This window comes from Parambassis ranga, chromosome 3 (genome assembly GCF_900634625.1).
Source record: "Parambassis ranga chromosome 3, fParRan2.1, whole genome shotgun sequence".
In the NCBI taxonomy this organism is placed as follows: Eukaryota; Metazoa; Chordata; class Actinopteri; family Ambassidae; genus Parambassis; species Parambassis ranga.
The window spans coordinates 18,436,666-18,455,087 of NC_041024.1; the positions used below are offsets into that span (position 1 = coordinate 18,436,666).

The 18,422-nt window shown below is 40.4% G+C and overlaps 1 protein-coding gene across 1 annotated transcript in view; it reads right to left on the bottom strand.

Annotated features, from left to right (window-relative positions):
- The window catches only part of unc13c (unc-13 homolog C (C. elegans)), an 81,226-nt gene that overhangs the window by 12,825 nt on the left and 49,979 nt on the right, over window positions 1-18,422 (bottom strand). Inside the window, exons 19-25 of the mRNA XM_028402359.1 lie at window positions 18,270-18,355; window positions 8,395-8,521; window positions 6,829-6,925; window positions 5,865-6,008; window positions 5,556-5,633; window positions 3,913-3,990; window positions 130-218 (exon numbers count right to left, since the gene is read on the bottom strand). Of these exons, the coding sequence (XP_028258160.1) occupies window positions 130-218; window positions 3,913-3,990; window positions 5,556-5,633; window positions 5,865-6,008; window positions 6,829-6,925; window positions 8,395-8,521; window positions 18,270-18,355 (699 nt within the window). The remainder of the gene's footprint in view (window positions 1-129; window positions 219-3,912; window positions 3,991-5,555; window positions 5,634-5,864; window positions 6,009-6,828; window positions 6,926-8,394; window positions 8,522-18,269; window positions 18,356-18,422) is intronic.

The following is an 18,422-nucleotide window of genomic DNA, read 5'->3' on the forward strand; positions in this document are numbered from 1 at the left end:
GAGTACGCGTCTGTCAATAACTAAGCAACCTTGTAGTACAATTGCTTTGACAGAAGCTGAACAGAAACATTAACCTCCTAAAAAATAATCCCACACAAAGTGCACAATTTGAGTCATGCCAACACTCACCTGGACCCAAACACTCCGCTGAGCTCATCCAGTACTGTGTTGAGTTTATTCTGCAGCTCCTTTAGCAGATCACTGGCTTCTGCATCCAGCTGTCAAAGGAAGACAGTTACTACATCATTATACCCCACACACTAACCCACTCTGACTAAAACTCGGCATCTCTGGAGAACGCCTCAACTGGGGTGGGGGTGCTGGGAAAGGGGGCAACAGGCACAGAGGTGAGGTAACCTGCCTTGCTGGTGGCCACCCACTTATTCTGCCTGCCATCTGTGCTGAGCAACGCTCTGAATACCAATGGACAGCTCACCTCCGAGCGCTGCAATGATGACTGCTTGCCGAGTCATGAGACATGGTGTCAGCAAAGAAGCAGCCAGCTAGAGCTTTTATTTTTTTTTTTAAACGGAAACATTTTTGTGCACTTACACACGTTATAGAGCAGAGAGAGGAAGCTGTCAGCCATTTGTTTTTGTGAATAAAGATTACTGACATCTATACATGCACATATTTGAGTGTGCAACAATATTAAATCAGGTTTATAATATCACTGCCTAAATCTCTCAAATCATTGTCTATCTGAATATTGACTAATAATAAGACACATACTTCAAATCAAAATCATTAATACCAGTAAAAAACAGTAATAGTAGTTATATGCCCATGCATTGCACGTGTTGGGTTTCTGCAGCACCATAGTAATGCATGCGCATGTAATGGATGCGCAGGTGTGTTCATGTTTGTGTTTATGGATATTCGATTTATTTTCTGCTGTGCCCTGTTCGTCAGTACACATATGTATGAGCGCATCTGTCTCAATGCTTATGGATCACATTTCGCCATGTACAAATGTCCAAATATTGATGTTTTCAATGGGGGTGGAGAACACATGTCGCTGAGGTTCAGTGCTGAGATGGATGTGCGAGGCGAGGTACCGCACCACATGCATGACAGATCGTCACATTAGGCCCGATAAGCTTAGCTATGGAGCCGCACATCTCACACATTCTCATGGCGGATGGCTCAGCTGGGAAGAGGCTATGCAAACTAAAACCTTTTATAGACATTGTTGTTCTGCAGATATGCCTCTGCATCTGCAGCATAAACAGCAAGACAGAGTTATACATCTGTGGATATGTTCACACATACGTAGGTTGCTCACCTAACCGGAAGAGATTGAAGTCAACGTCACATGGAAAATTGCCCTTAGAGGTTTAAGTTATTTTTCCATGTGAGTAGAGGATAACATCTCTTGAAGTGATATCAGTTAAAAAAATAAAAACCGTAAGCCAGTTATCAGTCCCATCTGGCTTTTAGAAAGTTTTAGATTGGGTTCTAATCTGTAGTTTCGCAGTATCTAAAGAACATTTTGTTCTTATTGGGAATGCTGATAAAGGAAATTTGGCCTCTTGTATAAACTGAGGAATCTGTCTCCCGTGAGAAGGAATTCCCTTATGATTCCTGACACCATTCAACTATCTTCTGTGAGACATACTTATGTAGTTTGAAATATCAGAAGTCCATTCTGAAATGTCAGGTTAAAATGAGGTATTTGATTTGCCTGGAAAAGGGATGTAATCTGGAATCAAATGATGAATGTTATTTACGTGAAGACACATTGGTAGATTAGATTTTCTATGCAATCCAAAGGTTGAGCTGGCTGCTGGCTGCCAATATTTGTACTGGTGTCACTACAACAATTCTTCTACATGTTCCTTTAAAGACTGCAGCCTTTCCTGCTTTCGATAAAAGTTTTGGGATTCGTGAAGCACCTGGCTTCTCCATGGTAGCTGCTTTCACTCGACACTGACTGGCATGCAGAGCCCTACAGAGTGTACACACTCTCCACTGGCTGACAGCCTATCGACTGCAACCCAGCTTTGCTTCCCTTTGCCTGTTTCAATAATGCAATATCTACTCACTAGCAGGATGTAATTCCACAGCTGTGTTTGTCCAAAATTACTAACACTGGCAAGTAAATACAGGTTTAATTAACCCTCACCTCTTAACAAAAAAAAACAACAAAAAAACATATTAGCAGACCAACAGACCAAGGTCCAAAATAAAATCTGATACCAATGTGGGAGATCAGTCCACAACGATTCCATAAGTGGGCACTGCAAGAGATTATTGTTAATCTCTGTTATTGGTAACGCTATGATAACAGCTCTTGGTAATTACAATGGCTCTCTGGGAGTTAACTGCTGATAGGAAGCTGTTCTGTAATGAGTGGTCTGCAATGCAGTGAGAGTTTGGCTCTATAATAAGCATTCAGGATAAATACATGGATTTCTTACTGTAAGATACCTGATGCTGTCTGTTAATTTGCCTTTTTTGTAGAAAAGGTAAAGACTTCTGATGTCATCATTCTGACAGGAACAGCTCCAAATGTATATATGTGCCTATAGTTATTCTGCAGCAGAAACAGAGTTGAGAGCACAGCTGGAGAGATTTGTAGGTGTTTGAGAAGCTCATTAAACATGGTCTGAAAACTCCTGTCTGAAGCATTTTGTCGCTGTGGCTTTGGGGGGATAGAAAGACTAGATCAAAACCGCATCCAACCACTTGGAGAGCCTCTGCTTTTTTCATTAAGGTAAAAAGAGGGAGCAACAGACTAAAATAAACATCACACTTCTAATTTAGCCATGGATAAAGTACATGGCAGACTGGAAAAATGCAAGCTAAAAATAAAGATGGGATTGGGTAGTTTAGAGCCACTATCCCCAGAGCGCAAGGGATGGTGAGCTTGAGTAGCCTGTCCAGAGGGGTGATGGGTAATTCAGATTCCGTATGCTCTGTGGCACATGCTGCTGGAGGGGGTGGGGGAGTGGGGGAGTGAGAAGCATAGGAGCGTGAGGGGTGACAGCGAGGCACAAAGTGGGGAGGGGGGTTTGCTTATTCGTATCATTTGGTAAAATGGTGAGAAAGGGGTTTTGAGAGTCCTATTACACACACCTTACAGAAGGACACAACCCCCTCCTCCTGGAGACAGAGAGAGAGAGAAAGAAGCACAAAAAAGAAAATGGGGGGGAAACAGAAGACACAACGACAGGAGACAGAACGCAAAGCAAGACAAGGCGTTAGAAACTAGAGAGAAACATGCATGTAAGTCATAAGAAGCTGTTGACAGCTGCTTCTCAGGTCAGACTGACAAAAACAGGGAGTATTCACCTATGTTTCAATGCAAAAACAGACTTCAAGGGTTTAACGCAATATTTACACAGATGTTACATCAACACGTTATACACAAAAGGGAGGAGAAATAGTGATGGATACAAAGGAGGTTACAGGGACAGTAGTGGTGGCAGCAGTCAGAGAGGTGATTGTATCAAACCGGGCTACATGTCAGATTAGTCTGTTAGATGATTAAGTGGAGAACTCAGAGAAGGATTACAGCACATCGCTGGTGGGGTCAATTCACTTTCACTTTATGTAAAACTCATCTGAACTGATCATTTCCATAATAATGACACAGCATATACTGTACAGCAGGAGTGCTGATCTGAGAAGGGAGGCTTAAGTTTCCATATTAACTGGCACCAACTCTGCTGAAGTGTCCTTTAGCAAGACACTGAATCCTATAAGCCCTGGGGACACTGCTCTTCAACTAACCTTGCAGTTTGTCCTTCCAGGGGAAAGGAGCAGGTCAATGCAGTGCTGCATTATGTACATGTATGTTATATCCTATATATACTGTATAAATATATAGTGATAAAATAAAACAATTCAAAGAGCTGAAAGTGAATTGGCTTCAGACTTGACAGCAGACAGCTAGGTCTGCACACATACCTGTTTGCCACCCATGGACTCAAACATCTTCTCCAGCTGAACACGAAGCTGCTGAATGTTGTTGAGGATGATGCAGGGCTGTCAAAACAAAAGAATATGACTAAATTACTTTGCCAGGAGCAGTGTAAGACTTTATGTGACTGAAAATATAAAAAACATCTTTAACGACTTTTTGCAGCTATTAACATTGCATTGTTACAGTATGTGATCTTGAATCTAGTCCATGTAATTGAAAATAAAAATCGCCATGGTAACAGCTATAAAATCCATCAGTTTTGATTTCCTGACATATCCGTACAAAGAGGAGATGTTTTTTGCACAACATCTACAGTCAGCAGGGAAACACAATTCATAACACAACAAAGAGAGACATGTCTGCACTGAATGTGTCAGGCATTATCGATCCTCAGCACCACAACAAGTTTAACGGATGCCAGACATTAATCACACAGCTTTATATGGAGACCCAGAATATTTCTTCAGACAAGCACGAATTATCTTTGTTATCTGCCCAAAAAAAAAACTGAACACTAAAATGATGACAGTGGTAATGGATACTACTAAAATGATAATTCTACACCCCACATGAGACAGATGATTGACTTCTTTCAATCCCCAACAAAACTAATGCCTCAAAGTGTCGGTGTCTCTGGGGCTACACATAATGGCTTGTTCTCCATTAGATTTATGGGCATATTTGTATGGAAGTGATTAGATCAACATCTAGCTAGCTACAGCCTAAATATGAATAGCAATAGAGAGTTCTCACAGCCACATGGTTCTAGTCGAGAGAGAGAGTCATTGCAGTACCACAGGTCTCACTAGTGACCCTAGTGGGTCTTACATGTGGGTCAGTGGTTTACAGTCTGTGAGACTGGACTTAATAGATTTTGTGATAAAGTGATAAAGAGTGTTTACAAAAACATTAGAACTTTCTTTTTTAAAAACACTATTGGAAGGTCAAACGTTTGAAACATGTACTTACAGTAGATCCTTGGCAAAGATAGTTGTGATGCTTGTCATGTACTGTGCATAAGACTTGTCTACCAAACTGGAGATTACATGAGGTTTAATTTGATTGTCACCTCTATCTGCCTCCTATTTCCTTTTTCCCATCATCTGCTTCTTGACTGCTGTCAAGGGGAAGGGGCATTTCACGGCTTTTCTGGTAGAGTTATAATGAGCCTGTCAACACTGTAAAATAACATCTGCCTCCTCTGTTATAGTGCACTGTGTGTGTGTGTCATCTCTGCATTCAACATCAAAGACCAATGTGGATAATTAGGCCACTCACAGGGCTCTGTGTTTAGTCATCCGTCAGTTAAACAATGGACAGAGAGCCCAGAAAATACGAATGACTTCTCTTCATCTGCTATGGGCTGTGCGATAATTGTATAATTATAAGATAATTGTATCTTTGTTAACAGGGACATTATGTTGAGTGCATTACAGAGGAGGGCAGGGTTCTGCAAAGAAAAGATTGTGATGCTATTTTTTTCCAAATAGTCTCCATGCCAACTGCTGCTACATTACAGATGGGAATCATAGAAACACGGTTATTTGACTAACCATATTTGCACCTGCCGAAAAAACCCTCAATGTAACCTTTTCTTCTAACATTTGCAGACTGAGTGGGCACTTACCACATTCTCCTTGCTCAAATGTAAAGGAAAATCCTTGGATATGATTGCAGCATATTGCAGAAGAACTTTGTTGATAGTCTGCAGAGATTGACAAAGACAGTTTTATCATTAGTGTGTTTGCTATAGTACTACTGGATCTAAGAAAATCAGTGAAACACTCCAAACCATAAAAACGTAATCACAAGTTTAAATTAAACACCAAAATATTAAAAAGGCTCCTTAGATCAATGGTAAACTCCTTAACTTTGAGTTGTTATGCACAGCAGGACTATTTAGGGTTCACTAGGAGTGCTTTACAAAGAGCCTGACCTTCGCAAAGCGGCACATGAAGTGAGCCAGAGCCTGTGGGTTCGGGCACTCCAGCTTCTTGATAATCTCAAAACTCTGGTTTAGTTGAGTAAACACATCCACCACAGAACAGGAAAAGAGGGCATGCTCCGAGGTTTGCTGGAACTGTCGCAGGAGAGAGAGAGAGAGAGAGAGAGAGGGTGAGAGATTGACATGAGACAGATGAAGAAACTCAGATCTGAAGACTATTCAGCCATAACAGTGTAACTTTGCATGGTATGGTGAAGAGAACATCTGATGAATGTACTGCCTACTCCAAACTAATGACATCAGTCACAGAGGACAGACACAAAGTCATATTTAATCATATGTTTAATGTGTTAGAGGAAATGTTTGTGGTGTGAACAACTGTGGTCATGTACGCCATGAATGAATGACAGTTTAACTGTGAAGTTAAAGCAGGCACTGTGTATGAATCCATAATCAGAGCACAGCTTATTTGATTTATTTGATTTGAACATTTGAACATATTAAACAATTCTGACTGACTTAAAGGTTGCAGAGCCACTTCAAATGGCAGGGCATTCACTTGTGACAAAAAAGTATAAATCAATTCCAATGCAAACAATACAATTCTCAGCTTTGACTGCACATCTGTGTGTGATTAAAGGCTGTTTTTGTTTTGAACAGTTTCTACACATTTCCTCTGCCTTATATAATTTGGTGCCTTTTTTCTGGCCTGTAAATCATGTTTTGTTTCCTGCTTATATCAATTTTTAATTGAAATTGCCTTCATATTCTTGATGTGTCTCAAAATGAGATGTATTTCTAACTGTGTGAAATTTCCTTTATCCCTCCACATCCTCCACAAGAGGTAACTTCAGTCTTAGCAGACCGTCCTTGTGAATAAGTAAGCAGGATTAAGTGGCTTTGTTGAGTAAATATTAAAGTTATATAGAGAGAAATAATTGAATGCTGTACTCACTCCATCTTTCTTGTCCCTTTCCAGTGCTCCATTGAGGAAATCCATGGCAACGTCCTCATTCTCATCAAGCCACTGAATGACGAATGGCTCGAACCACCTACACAAAGAAAAGCCTTCTATCACTGAAGGATCAAATCAAAGATGGGTGCATTATTTTACCAATTGGCTCTTGTCATTTGTTTGGAGAATGAGATAAGTGAGTGTTTGCATGAGCAATTCAGTGACCAGGGCAATTTATTAAAAAAAACATACATAGTATAAAGGTAAATTACTCTTTTCAAGGGAAATCCAAACTTGGCACAATTGAATAAGGGTTTGACCAATGCTGCAGTTCATGCAAGCTGATATCAGGTTTCAGTTAGTGGACAGTTTGGACTGTTCTTAGACAGAGGACAGCAGAGGACAGGACAGGCAGGGACAGACGAGTCGAGTAAAGAAGTACATTTGTTAGCAGAATAATAATGCCGTTCTGTCTGTTTCACTTTGCCATTCGCTTGTTTAATATAGTGCCTGGGTTTGTCCTCAGAGCAACGGATGCCCCCCCCTCAAATACTGCTATGTACTCTAGCTAAGGGCATCTGCCACACGAGGGGAAGCCAATAAATAAGGTGGGTGTGGCAACAGAGAACGAGAAGTCAGACAGGCAGACGAAGAGTAAGACTGAGTGTGTGTGTGTGTGTGTGTGTGATGTGTATGCCTGTGGAGGAATCAATCCTGGTAGAGATGGTGTTTGAGTGACAGTGTTGGAGACAGGGAGGGTGAGTCATTACTCTGATAGACCGACTGGATGGGAGAGGGCATGGCGTTCAGTGCTTACATGTGTTTATAATCACAGCTATCCCTGCTTTGCAGCACATCATTATGCATGCACAAAGAAAACCTGGGGTATGTGCAATGAAGAAAAAAACACAATTGTAGGCTACAAATGGTTCTCCTCATCCATAGCTGCTTGCTTAAAGGTAATTGTAATGACTACACCAGCACAGATTATGTGGACATTTCTACAGATTCAGTCTTCAGCCCACACTGAAAGCCATTATAGGATATTACTCGTGGAGAACGGCTACTTAGGTAGACATTTACTTAAAATTATTAAGTAACAGAAACTGTTTTTATAATGTGGAGGAAACATTTCCTCTGGCTACAAACAGCCTCCTGTTGAGCTCTGCAGAGATCAGCTTTGGGGTGGTGATTTATACATCAACATTTATTTTCAGTGCTTTTGGGTCAATGTTTTTAAGTTGTAAATTCTAGATGAACTATTTAAATTTTTGGGTGTCCTCATGCATGAACTGAAAGTTAGAATAGCATTATAAAGATCTGTTTTAGCGTCCAGTTTTCACACAGTTGAGTAAAGGTGACTCAGCCTGCAAGGCAAATGTCAGCATAACAAGCTACCACAGAAAAATGATATACTGTATGTCCTATTTGGGAATATTGTTGAGTGTAATCTGGATGCCAAGGGTAGGCCTAGATGCTACTGTGCATGAGCTATGTAAATGATGTGTACACACACTTGTACACTGTGTGTCTGCATGTACAGTACATGTGTGTGAGGACACTCACAGAGAATACTCAGGCGGAACACCCTTGAAAGCCGGCAGGTCACGGACGTACTCATTATGGAACCATTTGACTTTGAAGTGAAGATTCATGTATTCAGTGCTTTTGCATAGGCGATGCTTGTCATGCTCTGCAATGAAGAATAGAATATGAGAGGCACATGTTAGCAAGCAAGTCATCATTATTACACAGACAATCCCAATGAGTTTCACACTTCTGGAATGCCCAAATATTTCAGTGTGTGCCCCGTGTCTTTCTACTTCTTCCTTAAACTGCTTCTCACAAAACGAAAAAAAGAGACTCAGATAAATAAGCATTAACATATAAAAACCTGGGCAGCATGGGCTGCTTTTAATCTGACATCTTAGCCAGCTCAATTATGTACAGACTTGAGCTATCAAAGAGAGAGAAAAATAAAACTGAGCCATTGAATGTGTCCAGCTCTCATCAAAGAAAGCTCGAATGGCTGCAAACAAAGTAAAGCTAAAATGAATTTGACTTTCACGTCAGTTGATGTGTCTGCTGAGTCATTTAGTCCAGCTCACTGCAGACGTTTCAGAACATTTAAACATTTCCTTGGGATCCTCTGGAGGAGAGATGGATGGTGAATATGCCAAGAGAGAGGAAGTAAAGACAAATGAGATAAAAGGAAATAAACAAAACCAATAAAGAAGTGAGGAGGATGTAAGCCCAGGTCAGGTGGACAATGTGGGGTTATAAAGGGAGAATAAAGTGAGAAAAAGGGAGAGGCCACAATAGAAATGTCAACCTCTCATTGAAGCACTGCAGAACTTTGTGTATCATGAAATAGGAAACCATCATTTCAACACAGATAAGACAGGATGTAGATCACAAACCACTTAGCAATTTAGAACTGCATACAAAGATGACCAAATCGACACAGATGAGAGGAGCTAGACAGCTTTGTGAGGCACTACTACTGCACAATCATGCCAGTTGGGAAGGAAAGTAATAATGGGAAAGATTCCCATGGGGTGTGACGAGGAAATGGCAGCTGCCAGTCTTCTTGGGCTGCTGCTTCTTTGCAGAGTACTGGGATTCTAGCTGTCTCAACCAATATATACAAATAAAACTCATACTGTCTTTGCTGCTTCCCATGAGTTGCATTTAGTTGTTTCTATTTTTGCCCTGTTTTTTGGTTTCAATAAGCAAATAGCCAAACAATTATGGATGCTCTCCATTATGGATGGGGTCATGGAGGGACTGGAGCCTGTTCTATCTGTCAGTTGGTGAGAGGCGAGGTTCAGCCTGGACATGGTGGACATACATGTCTTTGGTATGTGGCAGGAAGCTGGACTACCCACACAGGCACGGAGTGAATGTACAAACTCCATACTGAAATGTCCCTGTCAGATGTAGACCAGGAACAGTGCTAACCACAGTGGTTAGCACTGTCGCCTCACAGCTAGAAGGTTCCTGCTGGAATAACCCTCAGCTAAATAAAAATAATATTTGCCTATATGTGGACACCAAATACTGAGTCTATATGAGGTTGAAGAAGCAGGGAATTTAAAGGAATCTTCTATTTACCACAGCAAAAAGCAAGCAAAAAACAGACACACAAATTCTCTCACACACACATATTCAAATACAGAACCAAGATACATACATTCACACAACTTCAAAGACATTCAAATCCAATGCACTGAGCCCTCGCTGTCGTCTTAATCCTGATAAGAACCTCAGTGCTTCCTCTGATGAATAGTGCACAGCCTGTCACCTGACACTCCCATCTAAACTCGGAGGCAAATATTAACATATGTGTAATTAACATATGTACCTGTATGATAATGCAATCAAACGCACAAGACAACTTTTTACTTATTAGAGGGGAGAACACAGTGAGCACTCTGCTCAAGTCAGTGTGTTGGCAGCTCTTTTCAAAGCTGCTTTAATTAATGAGGCCACTTAAGCGAACATGTTTTTAAAATGACAGGCAAGTTGTCATTAACAGCATATGTATTACTGTGCTGTGCATAAAAAACAGTGTTTTTTAAGGGCTTGCAAAATGTGGTGATGGTAGTATGTCCTGAGGCTACGTGATGTGATGTAAGGACCTGGGTCACTTTCACAGGGTAATTCTACATTAAACAGGTATGGAAAGTGTGGAAAGGTGCAATAGCTTCCATAGCTTAGCATATATTGAGGGCTGATCAAAGAATATCCAGCACTCATTGACCTGATCTGTGAAAATTGTGCTACACAAAGATCACAGAAGCAACCTCTTAAAATATCTACCTGTGTAGAGTAGGATTTATATCCAGGTTATTTTCTCCATATATAATATAAAAGGTAAAATTTGTTGAACCTCGACATATAGACTTTATAAACCCCAGAGGCCGCACCATACAACTGTTTAAAGCAATTTCCTGCAGATTACTGAAATGAAAAGCCACTCTGGTCTCAGGCACCCTATAGTCATTTTCAATGAGAACCCAAAAATATCACTACTTTCATCAGCACCCCAACCTTCATGGTCGCATTGGTTTTGATGCCTGAAATTGCCAAGAGATTTAAGGTTTCACCTGAATTCAGCTATTCGGTCTGTGTCACAGAAGGAGCAGGTGGTTTAAACATTGTGAATATTGAGTCTGGATTGTCTTACCAGGACCGGCAGTTATCCTGCTGCAGAGGATGTGTAATATCTGAACAGAGGTCCGCTGTGGTAGTGCCTCTTTAATAACTGAGCTGGCACATACACAGGCGGGATGACACACACACACACACACACACACACACACACCAGGAGAGTTTTTCAACCTTTCTGTCTAAAGTTGTGACTGTGCACACCCTCTCTGTCATACACTCACAGTCACCTAAAGAAAAACAGATGGAGGTCAATTTGAAGATCAGCAGGTGTTATGTTTCGGTGTTGTTGGCCAGCTTCTTCATAATGTAAGAAAGTATCAGTATCATACAGGAAGTTTGGTAAATCTAACCTCCCTACCGAGTTTGATTAACTTTAACGGTTAATTTTAACAGTTTAGTGTAAACAACATGAAGAAATATGAGCAGTTTAAGCCTTATGTACAAATTACTCTTGTCAGTTGTTCAACATGAACAATCGTGTACTGAGAATTGTTCTTGGAAGTGTCTGTCCTCTGGAGATCATAGATATCTCTTAAACTTTAATATTTCTTGCTTGCAAGTGGAAATCCCATCCCAATGGTGGCACTGGAGCCAAATTTAGTGGAACAATGCCAGAGGTATGCACCATTGCCTTAGACAAGCACTACTAATGCACTGGCTTTTAAAAACAAAGTCATTCCAACAAACAAATGGCTACATTATAATGGTGCTGTTCATATCGTCAGCCAAATAACACCTTCTGTGACACAAAGAAGAATCTGTGGGTAAAAGATCATTAGGTTCTTGTCTTTTGTACAGATTATATCACATCTCTAGAAAAAAAGAAGCACAAAGGTAAAGAATGTGCTTCTATCAGACACCCTGCATCAAAGACAAATGGTATCATTTTCCATTCACTGAACCCAATGTATTTTATTTTCAAACAGAGCAGAGAGAATCTGAGGCAAATAAGGCTGCAGGGAACGGTGTTTTAAAAATAATACAATAAAACATACAGAAGCTGCCTGACTTCACAATGAGTCATCTATCTGACAATGGCTTTGAATTTTTTATATTGAATATTTCCATTTAAAAAAGTCAATACACTCCCCTTGTGTTTGATAACACTTCACATTTTTAATCAAAGGCAGTTTAAGTTCAACATGATTAATTTATAATTCATTTAAAAAATTCACTTTTATAATAATTTGGTGAGCCAAGTGTCAGATTATTTAAAAAGGTCAATATGTCATTTATAGTCAATTCATATTTATTTATGCTGCTCTGCTTATTCATGCAAATCCAGCCTCTAGAGGCCAACATGGGATGTCGCATAAACGGACATATTAAATTAGGAAAAGACCAATGCAGCTTGTATGTGCATACATGTAAATGTATTCTTGTAGCATGACAAGCACAAGGGTAAAGTGCAGCACAACCACTGACCTCATCTTTTCTAACAGCATTCCTTGTGCTTTGCACAGTGTGAATGATGCAACACATTACAGCTACAGAAAAAACCTGTCAAGGCAAAATGTCTGACATTCTGTAAAACCATCTTTTCCTCCCTTAAATAATATGTGTCCATGATTCCACATTCTTTACCTGAGATATATTTATGTGATGATTCTTGTGATGATAAGAAAAAGCCCCAGTGAAGCAATGTCTGTAAGGAGTTCGATACTAATTACTTATTATTAGCATCATCTGTCATCCACTACTGCCTGTATAAACTCTCCCTCTAACTCAGTTGACTGAGGGGCAGGCAGGATATGTGTTCAGCTGCAGACTGACATTTGAAGAAGGAACATGCAGAACCAAATCTAGGCTATGTTAAAATCCAAGAACACACAGTTCACCAGTCCTTCAAAGAGCAGATGTATACACCACTGTCTAACATGTTCACCTGTTGCACAGCAATGATGTCATGGTGATTGACATGTGGACATGTGAACTTGAACGTTCATCCCCTGTAACTTTCCATCTCCTTGACTGTATCCCTGAGGTCTTCATGTGAGAGATTTTCATTAGTAGTCATTATGATTGACACAGCTGTTTAACAGATAAATGTGACTGGCTGAGAAGATAATGATTAATTACTGCCCCTGTCCGATGTACATTCTACTTCGCAGCACTCATAGTGCACTACACATATAGGAACAGAAGTACTAATGGTACTTGACTGTGCCCTTGTCATCTGATTGTAATCACGCTGTAAATTAGGGCCATCCACTCCATACTAGAGTGTATATGTGAACTATGCCTTCATACACTGCTGTATGAGTGTGTGCCTCTGTGCCCTGCTGGTGGTAAACAGTGTGGGCTGTCCTGAGGGAGGAGTAGGCTCAAGGTCCCTGGTGAGGATGTCATCTTGTCTGACGTGGCCCACAGGGACAGACAACCCACAGGAGGCTCGCTCACTCACTCCTGCCTCATTGATTGAAATGCAGTATGATGGATATTATGATGGATATTATGATGAACTATAGTAGTTCACCACAGCTTTTCCATCCCACAATTACCATTCAGTGAATATATATCCGGGTGCAAGGTTAGACTGATTTGTCCAAGACAAAAGGAGCAGAAGGGCAGCAGGCCAGCATAGTTTTCTCTGTGACATAATTCTTTCATCTTCTTCAGCTTCTGACCCAGTTCTGTCAAAGGGGCTCCTTAGCTGTATCACGGGGGCCTACTGACACAACTCTGTGACACCAGAGCCCACAGAGACACTAACATCCCCTGATGTGGTTTACATTGAAATATAACGAATTGTGACACAATCAAACCTGTGACTCACTAATGGTAAAGGTTTGGTTTTGTACAGTAGAAGAATTTGTGTATTTTAAAAAGATACTAGTAATGGTATATGTGATCCGTCTACATCTGCTTGAAAAGAACACTGCACAAACATCATTTAGGTGATATAGCGCCCTGATCTTTTATAGTTTTTATGCAAAGCCATAAGCTGAGAATTGAGGATACTGTGCTTTTGTGAAAACAGTCATTACAATCACACAGCAACACAACCTATAGTCACACCTCATCTCTGCAAACACACCCTTTGCATGGAAACAAAATTCCCAACCACTGAGGTGCAATCATTGAAATTCAATTAATATATTCTATGGTGTGAAGCTGTTCTAGCAGACTGAAGACGAGTTAATGGGCTACTGGAGCACTGGATCTATAATGCCATGCTCCAGAGACCACCGCCATTAAACAGCTATACAGTGGATATGCAGCATCTACTATAAAACTTCATCACAGAAGAAACAGCACTGCTTCAGTCCTGCACTTGTCCTCTTTTCAAAGAGCCATTTTACTGCCAAAGCAAAGTAAGAATCTTTTCAGTTTTTTAGATACTTTCAATTTAAATTAAAAAAAAGAAAGATGACGGAGACATGTTTCTCCATTCCAAGCTACAGTACATTTTGGCACCTCCTGTGTAGTTTAGTGAATACGTGAATGAGGGAGTCAGCCAGTCATTCACTCCTCTTCCTTTCCTGCCTCTTATTTTAACCTCTCACTTTTTGTCTTCCCTCCTACCTCTCCCTCAGCTGCTGTTTCCCTCTCCTCTCACACATTCAGAAATTCTCACAGAGATGCTAAAATTAGCAGCATCCATTTCTGCACCAGCACAGGCACCGAAGGCCTCCGAGCAGGAAGCAGAGGATGCATCAAAGACTTCATTAAGTAATGCACGAGCACATGTGCACACACACACATATTCCTCTTTTATGCTCATTCATTCTTCCTTACGTGCACAACTGAAAGCTTTAGAAAATGCACAGACATAATACCTACATGCACACACACACATGTATATATCCACACACACACACACAGATGAAGACAGACTGACAAAGCAGGACATTCTGGCTTGCCTCCTTCAGGGTGTCTATGTCAGCCGCCCTGCCAGTTTTATGTGCCTTCTTATATAAACAGGTCACTCTGAGTTACTTCCATTGGTCTGAATGGTCTTGCACACACACCTCACTTTTCTGCAGCTTAGTTTTTCACATACACAGCTGTTAAAAGTTGCTAAAGATGCTTGACAGTATGGTTGTTAAGACTAAAAATGTGATAGTAAAATGTGGGTATCTCTACTTCCTTGAATGGAAGTAGAGCTGGGCCCAAACTGTTTCTCACCATAACACATGCAGCTAAATGTTCTGTAATTGATCTTTGCAGAAAGCAATGAAACTTTATTAGAGAATTTAATCCCCAGTGCTATTATTCCTTTCATATAAGCAACAGTATTCCACTCTGGAATAGAACAAACATTCAAGCATTTTAAAATCTAATATACCTCATTATCACCTCAATCTGCAACAAAAATATACTGAGCTCACATTCCAAGTGTAAATAACAAACAGATCAGCAAAAACCGTGCTCTGCAACATCTGCTGTTTTTATGCGGTTTTACAATCTGTGTAGTAAAACACATTATATGGTTTACTGTATAATCTCTGTCAAACTCTCCTTCAATTAACTACTAACAATTAACCAGTAACTCTCTCAAAGCTTAGACAGCTAGCAGAGGGAACAAGAAATGAGCAATAATTCATATAAACTGCTCCTTTGAGGAACATGACAGTCATGTCCTCCTCCTGGCACGTGTCACTGTGGGCATGCACTGATGCCTGACTGACAAGGAGAGGCAAGAGGAGGCAAAGCAGGGGAAGAGGGTTCAGGCTCAAGGAGCAAAGTGGAGGGTATATGTGACTGAGTGCATCTATGATTCTTGTCTCCTTTTGTAACACGGACATCCTCTGGCGAGATCGACACACACACACACACACACAAAGACACACACACACCCACAGCCTAAACCTGCTGTGACAGCAGTCACTAACACCCTAGGTGGTCACATGCCCAGCTGCCCTGACTCAGATATTCACACACACACAAACGCAAAGCAACACAGCTCACTTTGTATCTTTTTTTTAATTATTTTTCAACTTAAAGGTTTATAGTAGCCAGTAAAAGTAAATAGAGTGATCCTAAAGACGGACGTAAAACCATAAAAAATATGATTTAATGTAAATCTTAGCCACCAGATACCTTCATGCCTGTTTTATAGTGACTCATTATCTTCTCATACAGATGCACATCCAATCCATGTGTACGGATGCACACATGTATCCACAGCTGTCTCAATAAAACCTGATGAAGGGAAGGGTTAGAAATGTGCATACAGATTATGTACCATTTCCCTGGGAAAAAAGCAGATTGCATTTAAAATCATCTTATATAAATAACTATATGACTCCTATATACACACATGCGTGTGTCTGTGTAATGCCACGTGAAGATACTGCAGTTTGCCTTCACATATAGCACCTGGTTGCTATAGCAACTCAATATGGCTTAATGCGGTGAAAGCAGTGGGTATATGCTGTGTAGATAAGGATAAATCACCAAAACACACTTTGGTGCTCCCAGTGCCTTTTTCTCACGCACACAGGCTGTAGAGCATCTACAATCTTTGACCCCATTCACATCATCTGGTTTTTCGTACTGCCCCCTCTCTGCCTTCTCTGTCATCAACATAGTAACCAATATCATGCCCTCTGCCATGTTTAATTCAGCACAGATAAGGTTCAAAAGTTCAAGTTGGACCAAGCAAAATATGATTAAAAACACTGCGGCATCAGCCTGAATGATAAAGTGGGTCCACAGCTGATAACAGGACCTACTGATCTTTAATATGAGGTATTAAACATGTGATATAATTTTCAAAACGGCGTAAGACATCAGTAACTTCTCCATACATTTTAAATACATATAATTCATGTAAACTGACCTATATTGTGATAAATAGCCAATTTATCCATGCAAAGAATGACAAAAAGTCCCCAGACATTAAAGATCAATTTGGAAATCTTGAGCGTAGTCTGTGCTGCCTACTAATATTAGCTCAAAGCGACCCGTTGTTTTTCAGATATAAGTTTATGGTGAACTAAGCATGACTTCAGAGCAGAAATTATCATTCACATCCAAGTGTGATATCCTGCTGAGCTCTTAAGTGCAAACACACAGACACGCTCACATGCAACCCTTTCAACATTCATTCGCAACCGCAGTCATATTAACTCCCGTCTGTACTCCGCCTCCCTTCCATCTTTCCTGTGGGGTTTGATCCAGAAGCCCAGAAACAGCCTCCAGGAGGCACTTACTGTCTGTTGGGAGGTGAGCTGGAGAAAGAGGGGGGTGGGGATTGAAGTCAAAACCCACATTAAGTCAGAGAACATCTGTCTTTGTGCCAGCAGAGCAGATCTGAGATTTATTGCTTGATCACTGCGAGCCTCCGCTATCTTTGACAAAAGACTGACTTGTGTTGACAAAATCTATACTAAACTACCAAAGCCTGCGAGAACATGAAAAATAAATTTCATTTTGGTTAAATTATTTACAGCATAGGTGCCACAAAATGATGGATGTACACACGATTATGGAGTGATAATGGGAAAAAAGAGATTACTTCACCTTATTTTAGATTACAGATAGTTAATCACCTCTTACACAGGCAAATTTCCCCTTTATCCCTCTGCCTGTACAATATATAACACAAAATACATTTTACACTGTGTTTATTAAACCATTTTTATTCATTTATGTATTTACTTTTTCATTTACTCTCGCTCTGCATTTATGTTATAATAGTGTTACCATTTTGGGGAAAATATTTCACAGTTTGACTCACAACTACCAGCCTACTACTGCCTACTGAAGCTGCTTTAAAAAGCCGCCTACTCCTCAGAGACATATCTCTGCTTTCTCCCCTTCAATTCTAACAGGAATACAAGCTATAAACAACTTTAACTCATACGTTTGTCTTTTCTTATTTTATATAGCATGCAAAAGCCAACATATAAGGACCAAAATACTGAACATTTCATCCATTTCTGTCATTGATCAATTGTTTATCTTGATTAAAAGTAGTTCCAGTATCTCTATAGCGATCAATAGAATGAAAGCAGGGAAGCATAATCTAGATAAGCAGCAGCAGAGCTGACCACAGCCAGACAAGGCCAATAAACAACAATGTGACATCAGCCAATAAACAGCCCTCACATACACACTGTCACACTTTGAACTTATTCCTGAGTGAGAGCAACAAATTAAACCCAACTGCTAATTAGCAAAAAGCAAACATGTAGTTATACATTGACAACTATTCAGCATGCCTCTTCTATTATTCTTCACCAGCACTCAATCAATTTAGACCATTTATCTTTATCATCCTGATCATTTCCTTACACACACACAGCAGCAGCATTACTGACCTTCCATTGCATACTTCATATCCAGGGCAAAGAGGTTCCATGTGATCTCCGAGCTGATCTTGCCCACGTTCAGCTCCTGTGGAAATCTGGTGGAATTGAAAGGGATTCCAATCAGACTCATTTCCGTATAATGACACGCTCGAGTGGACGCCC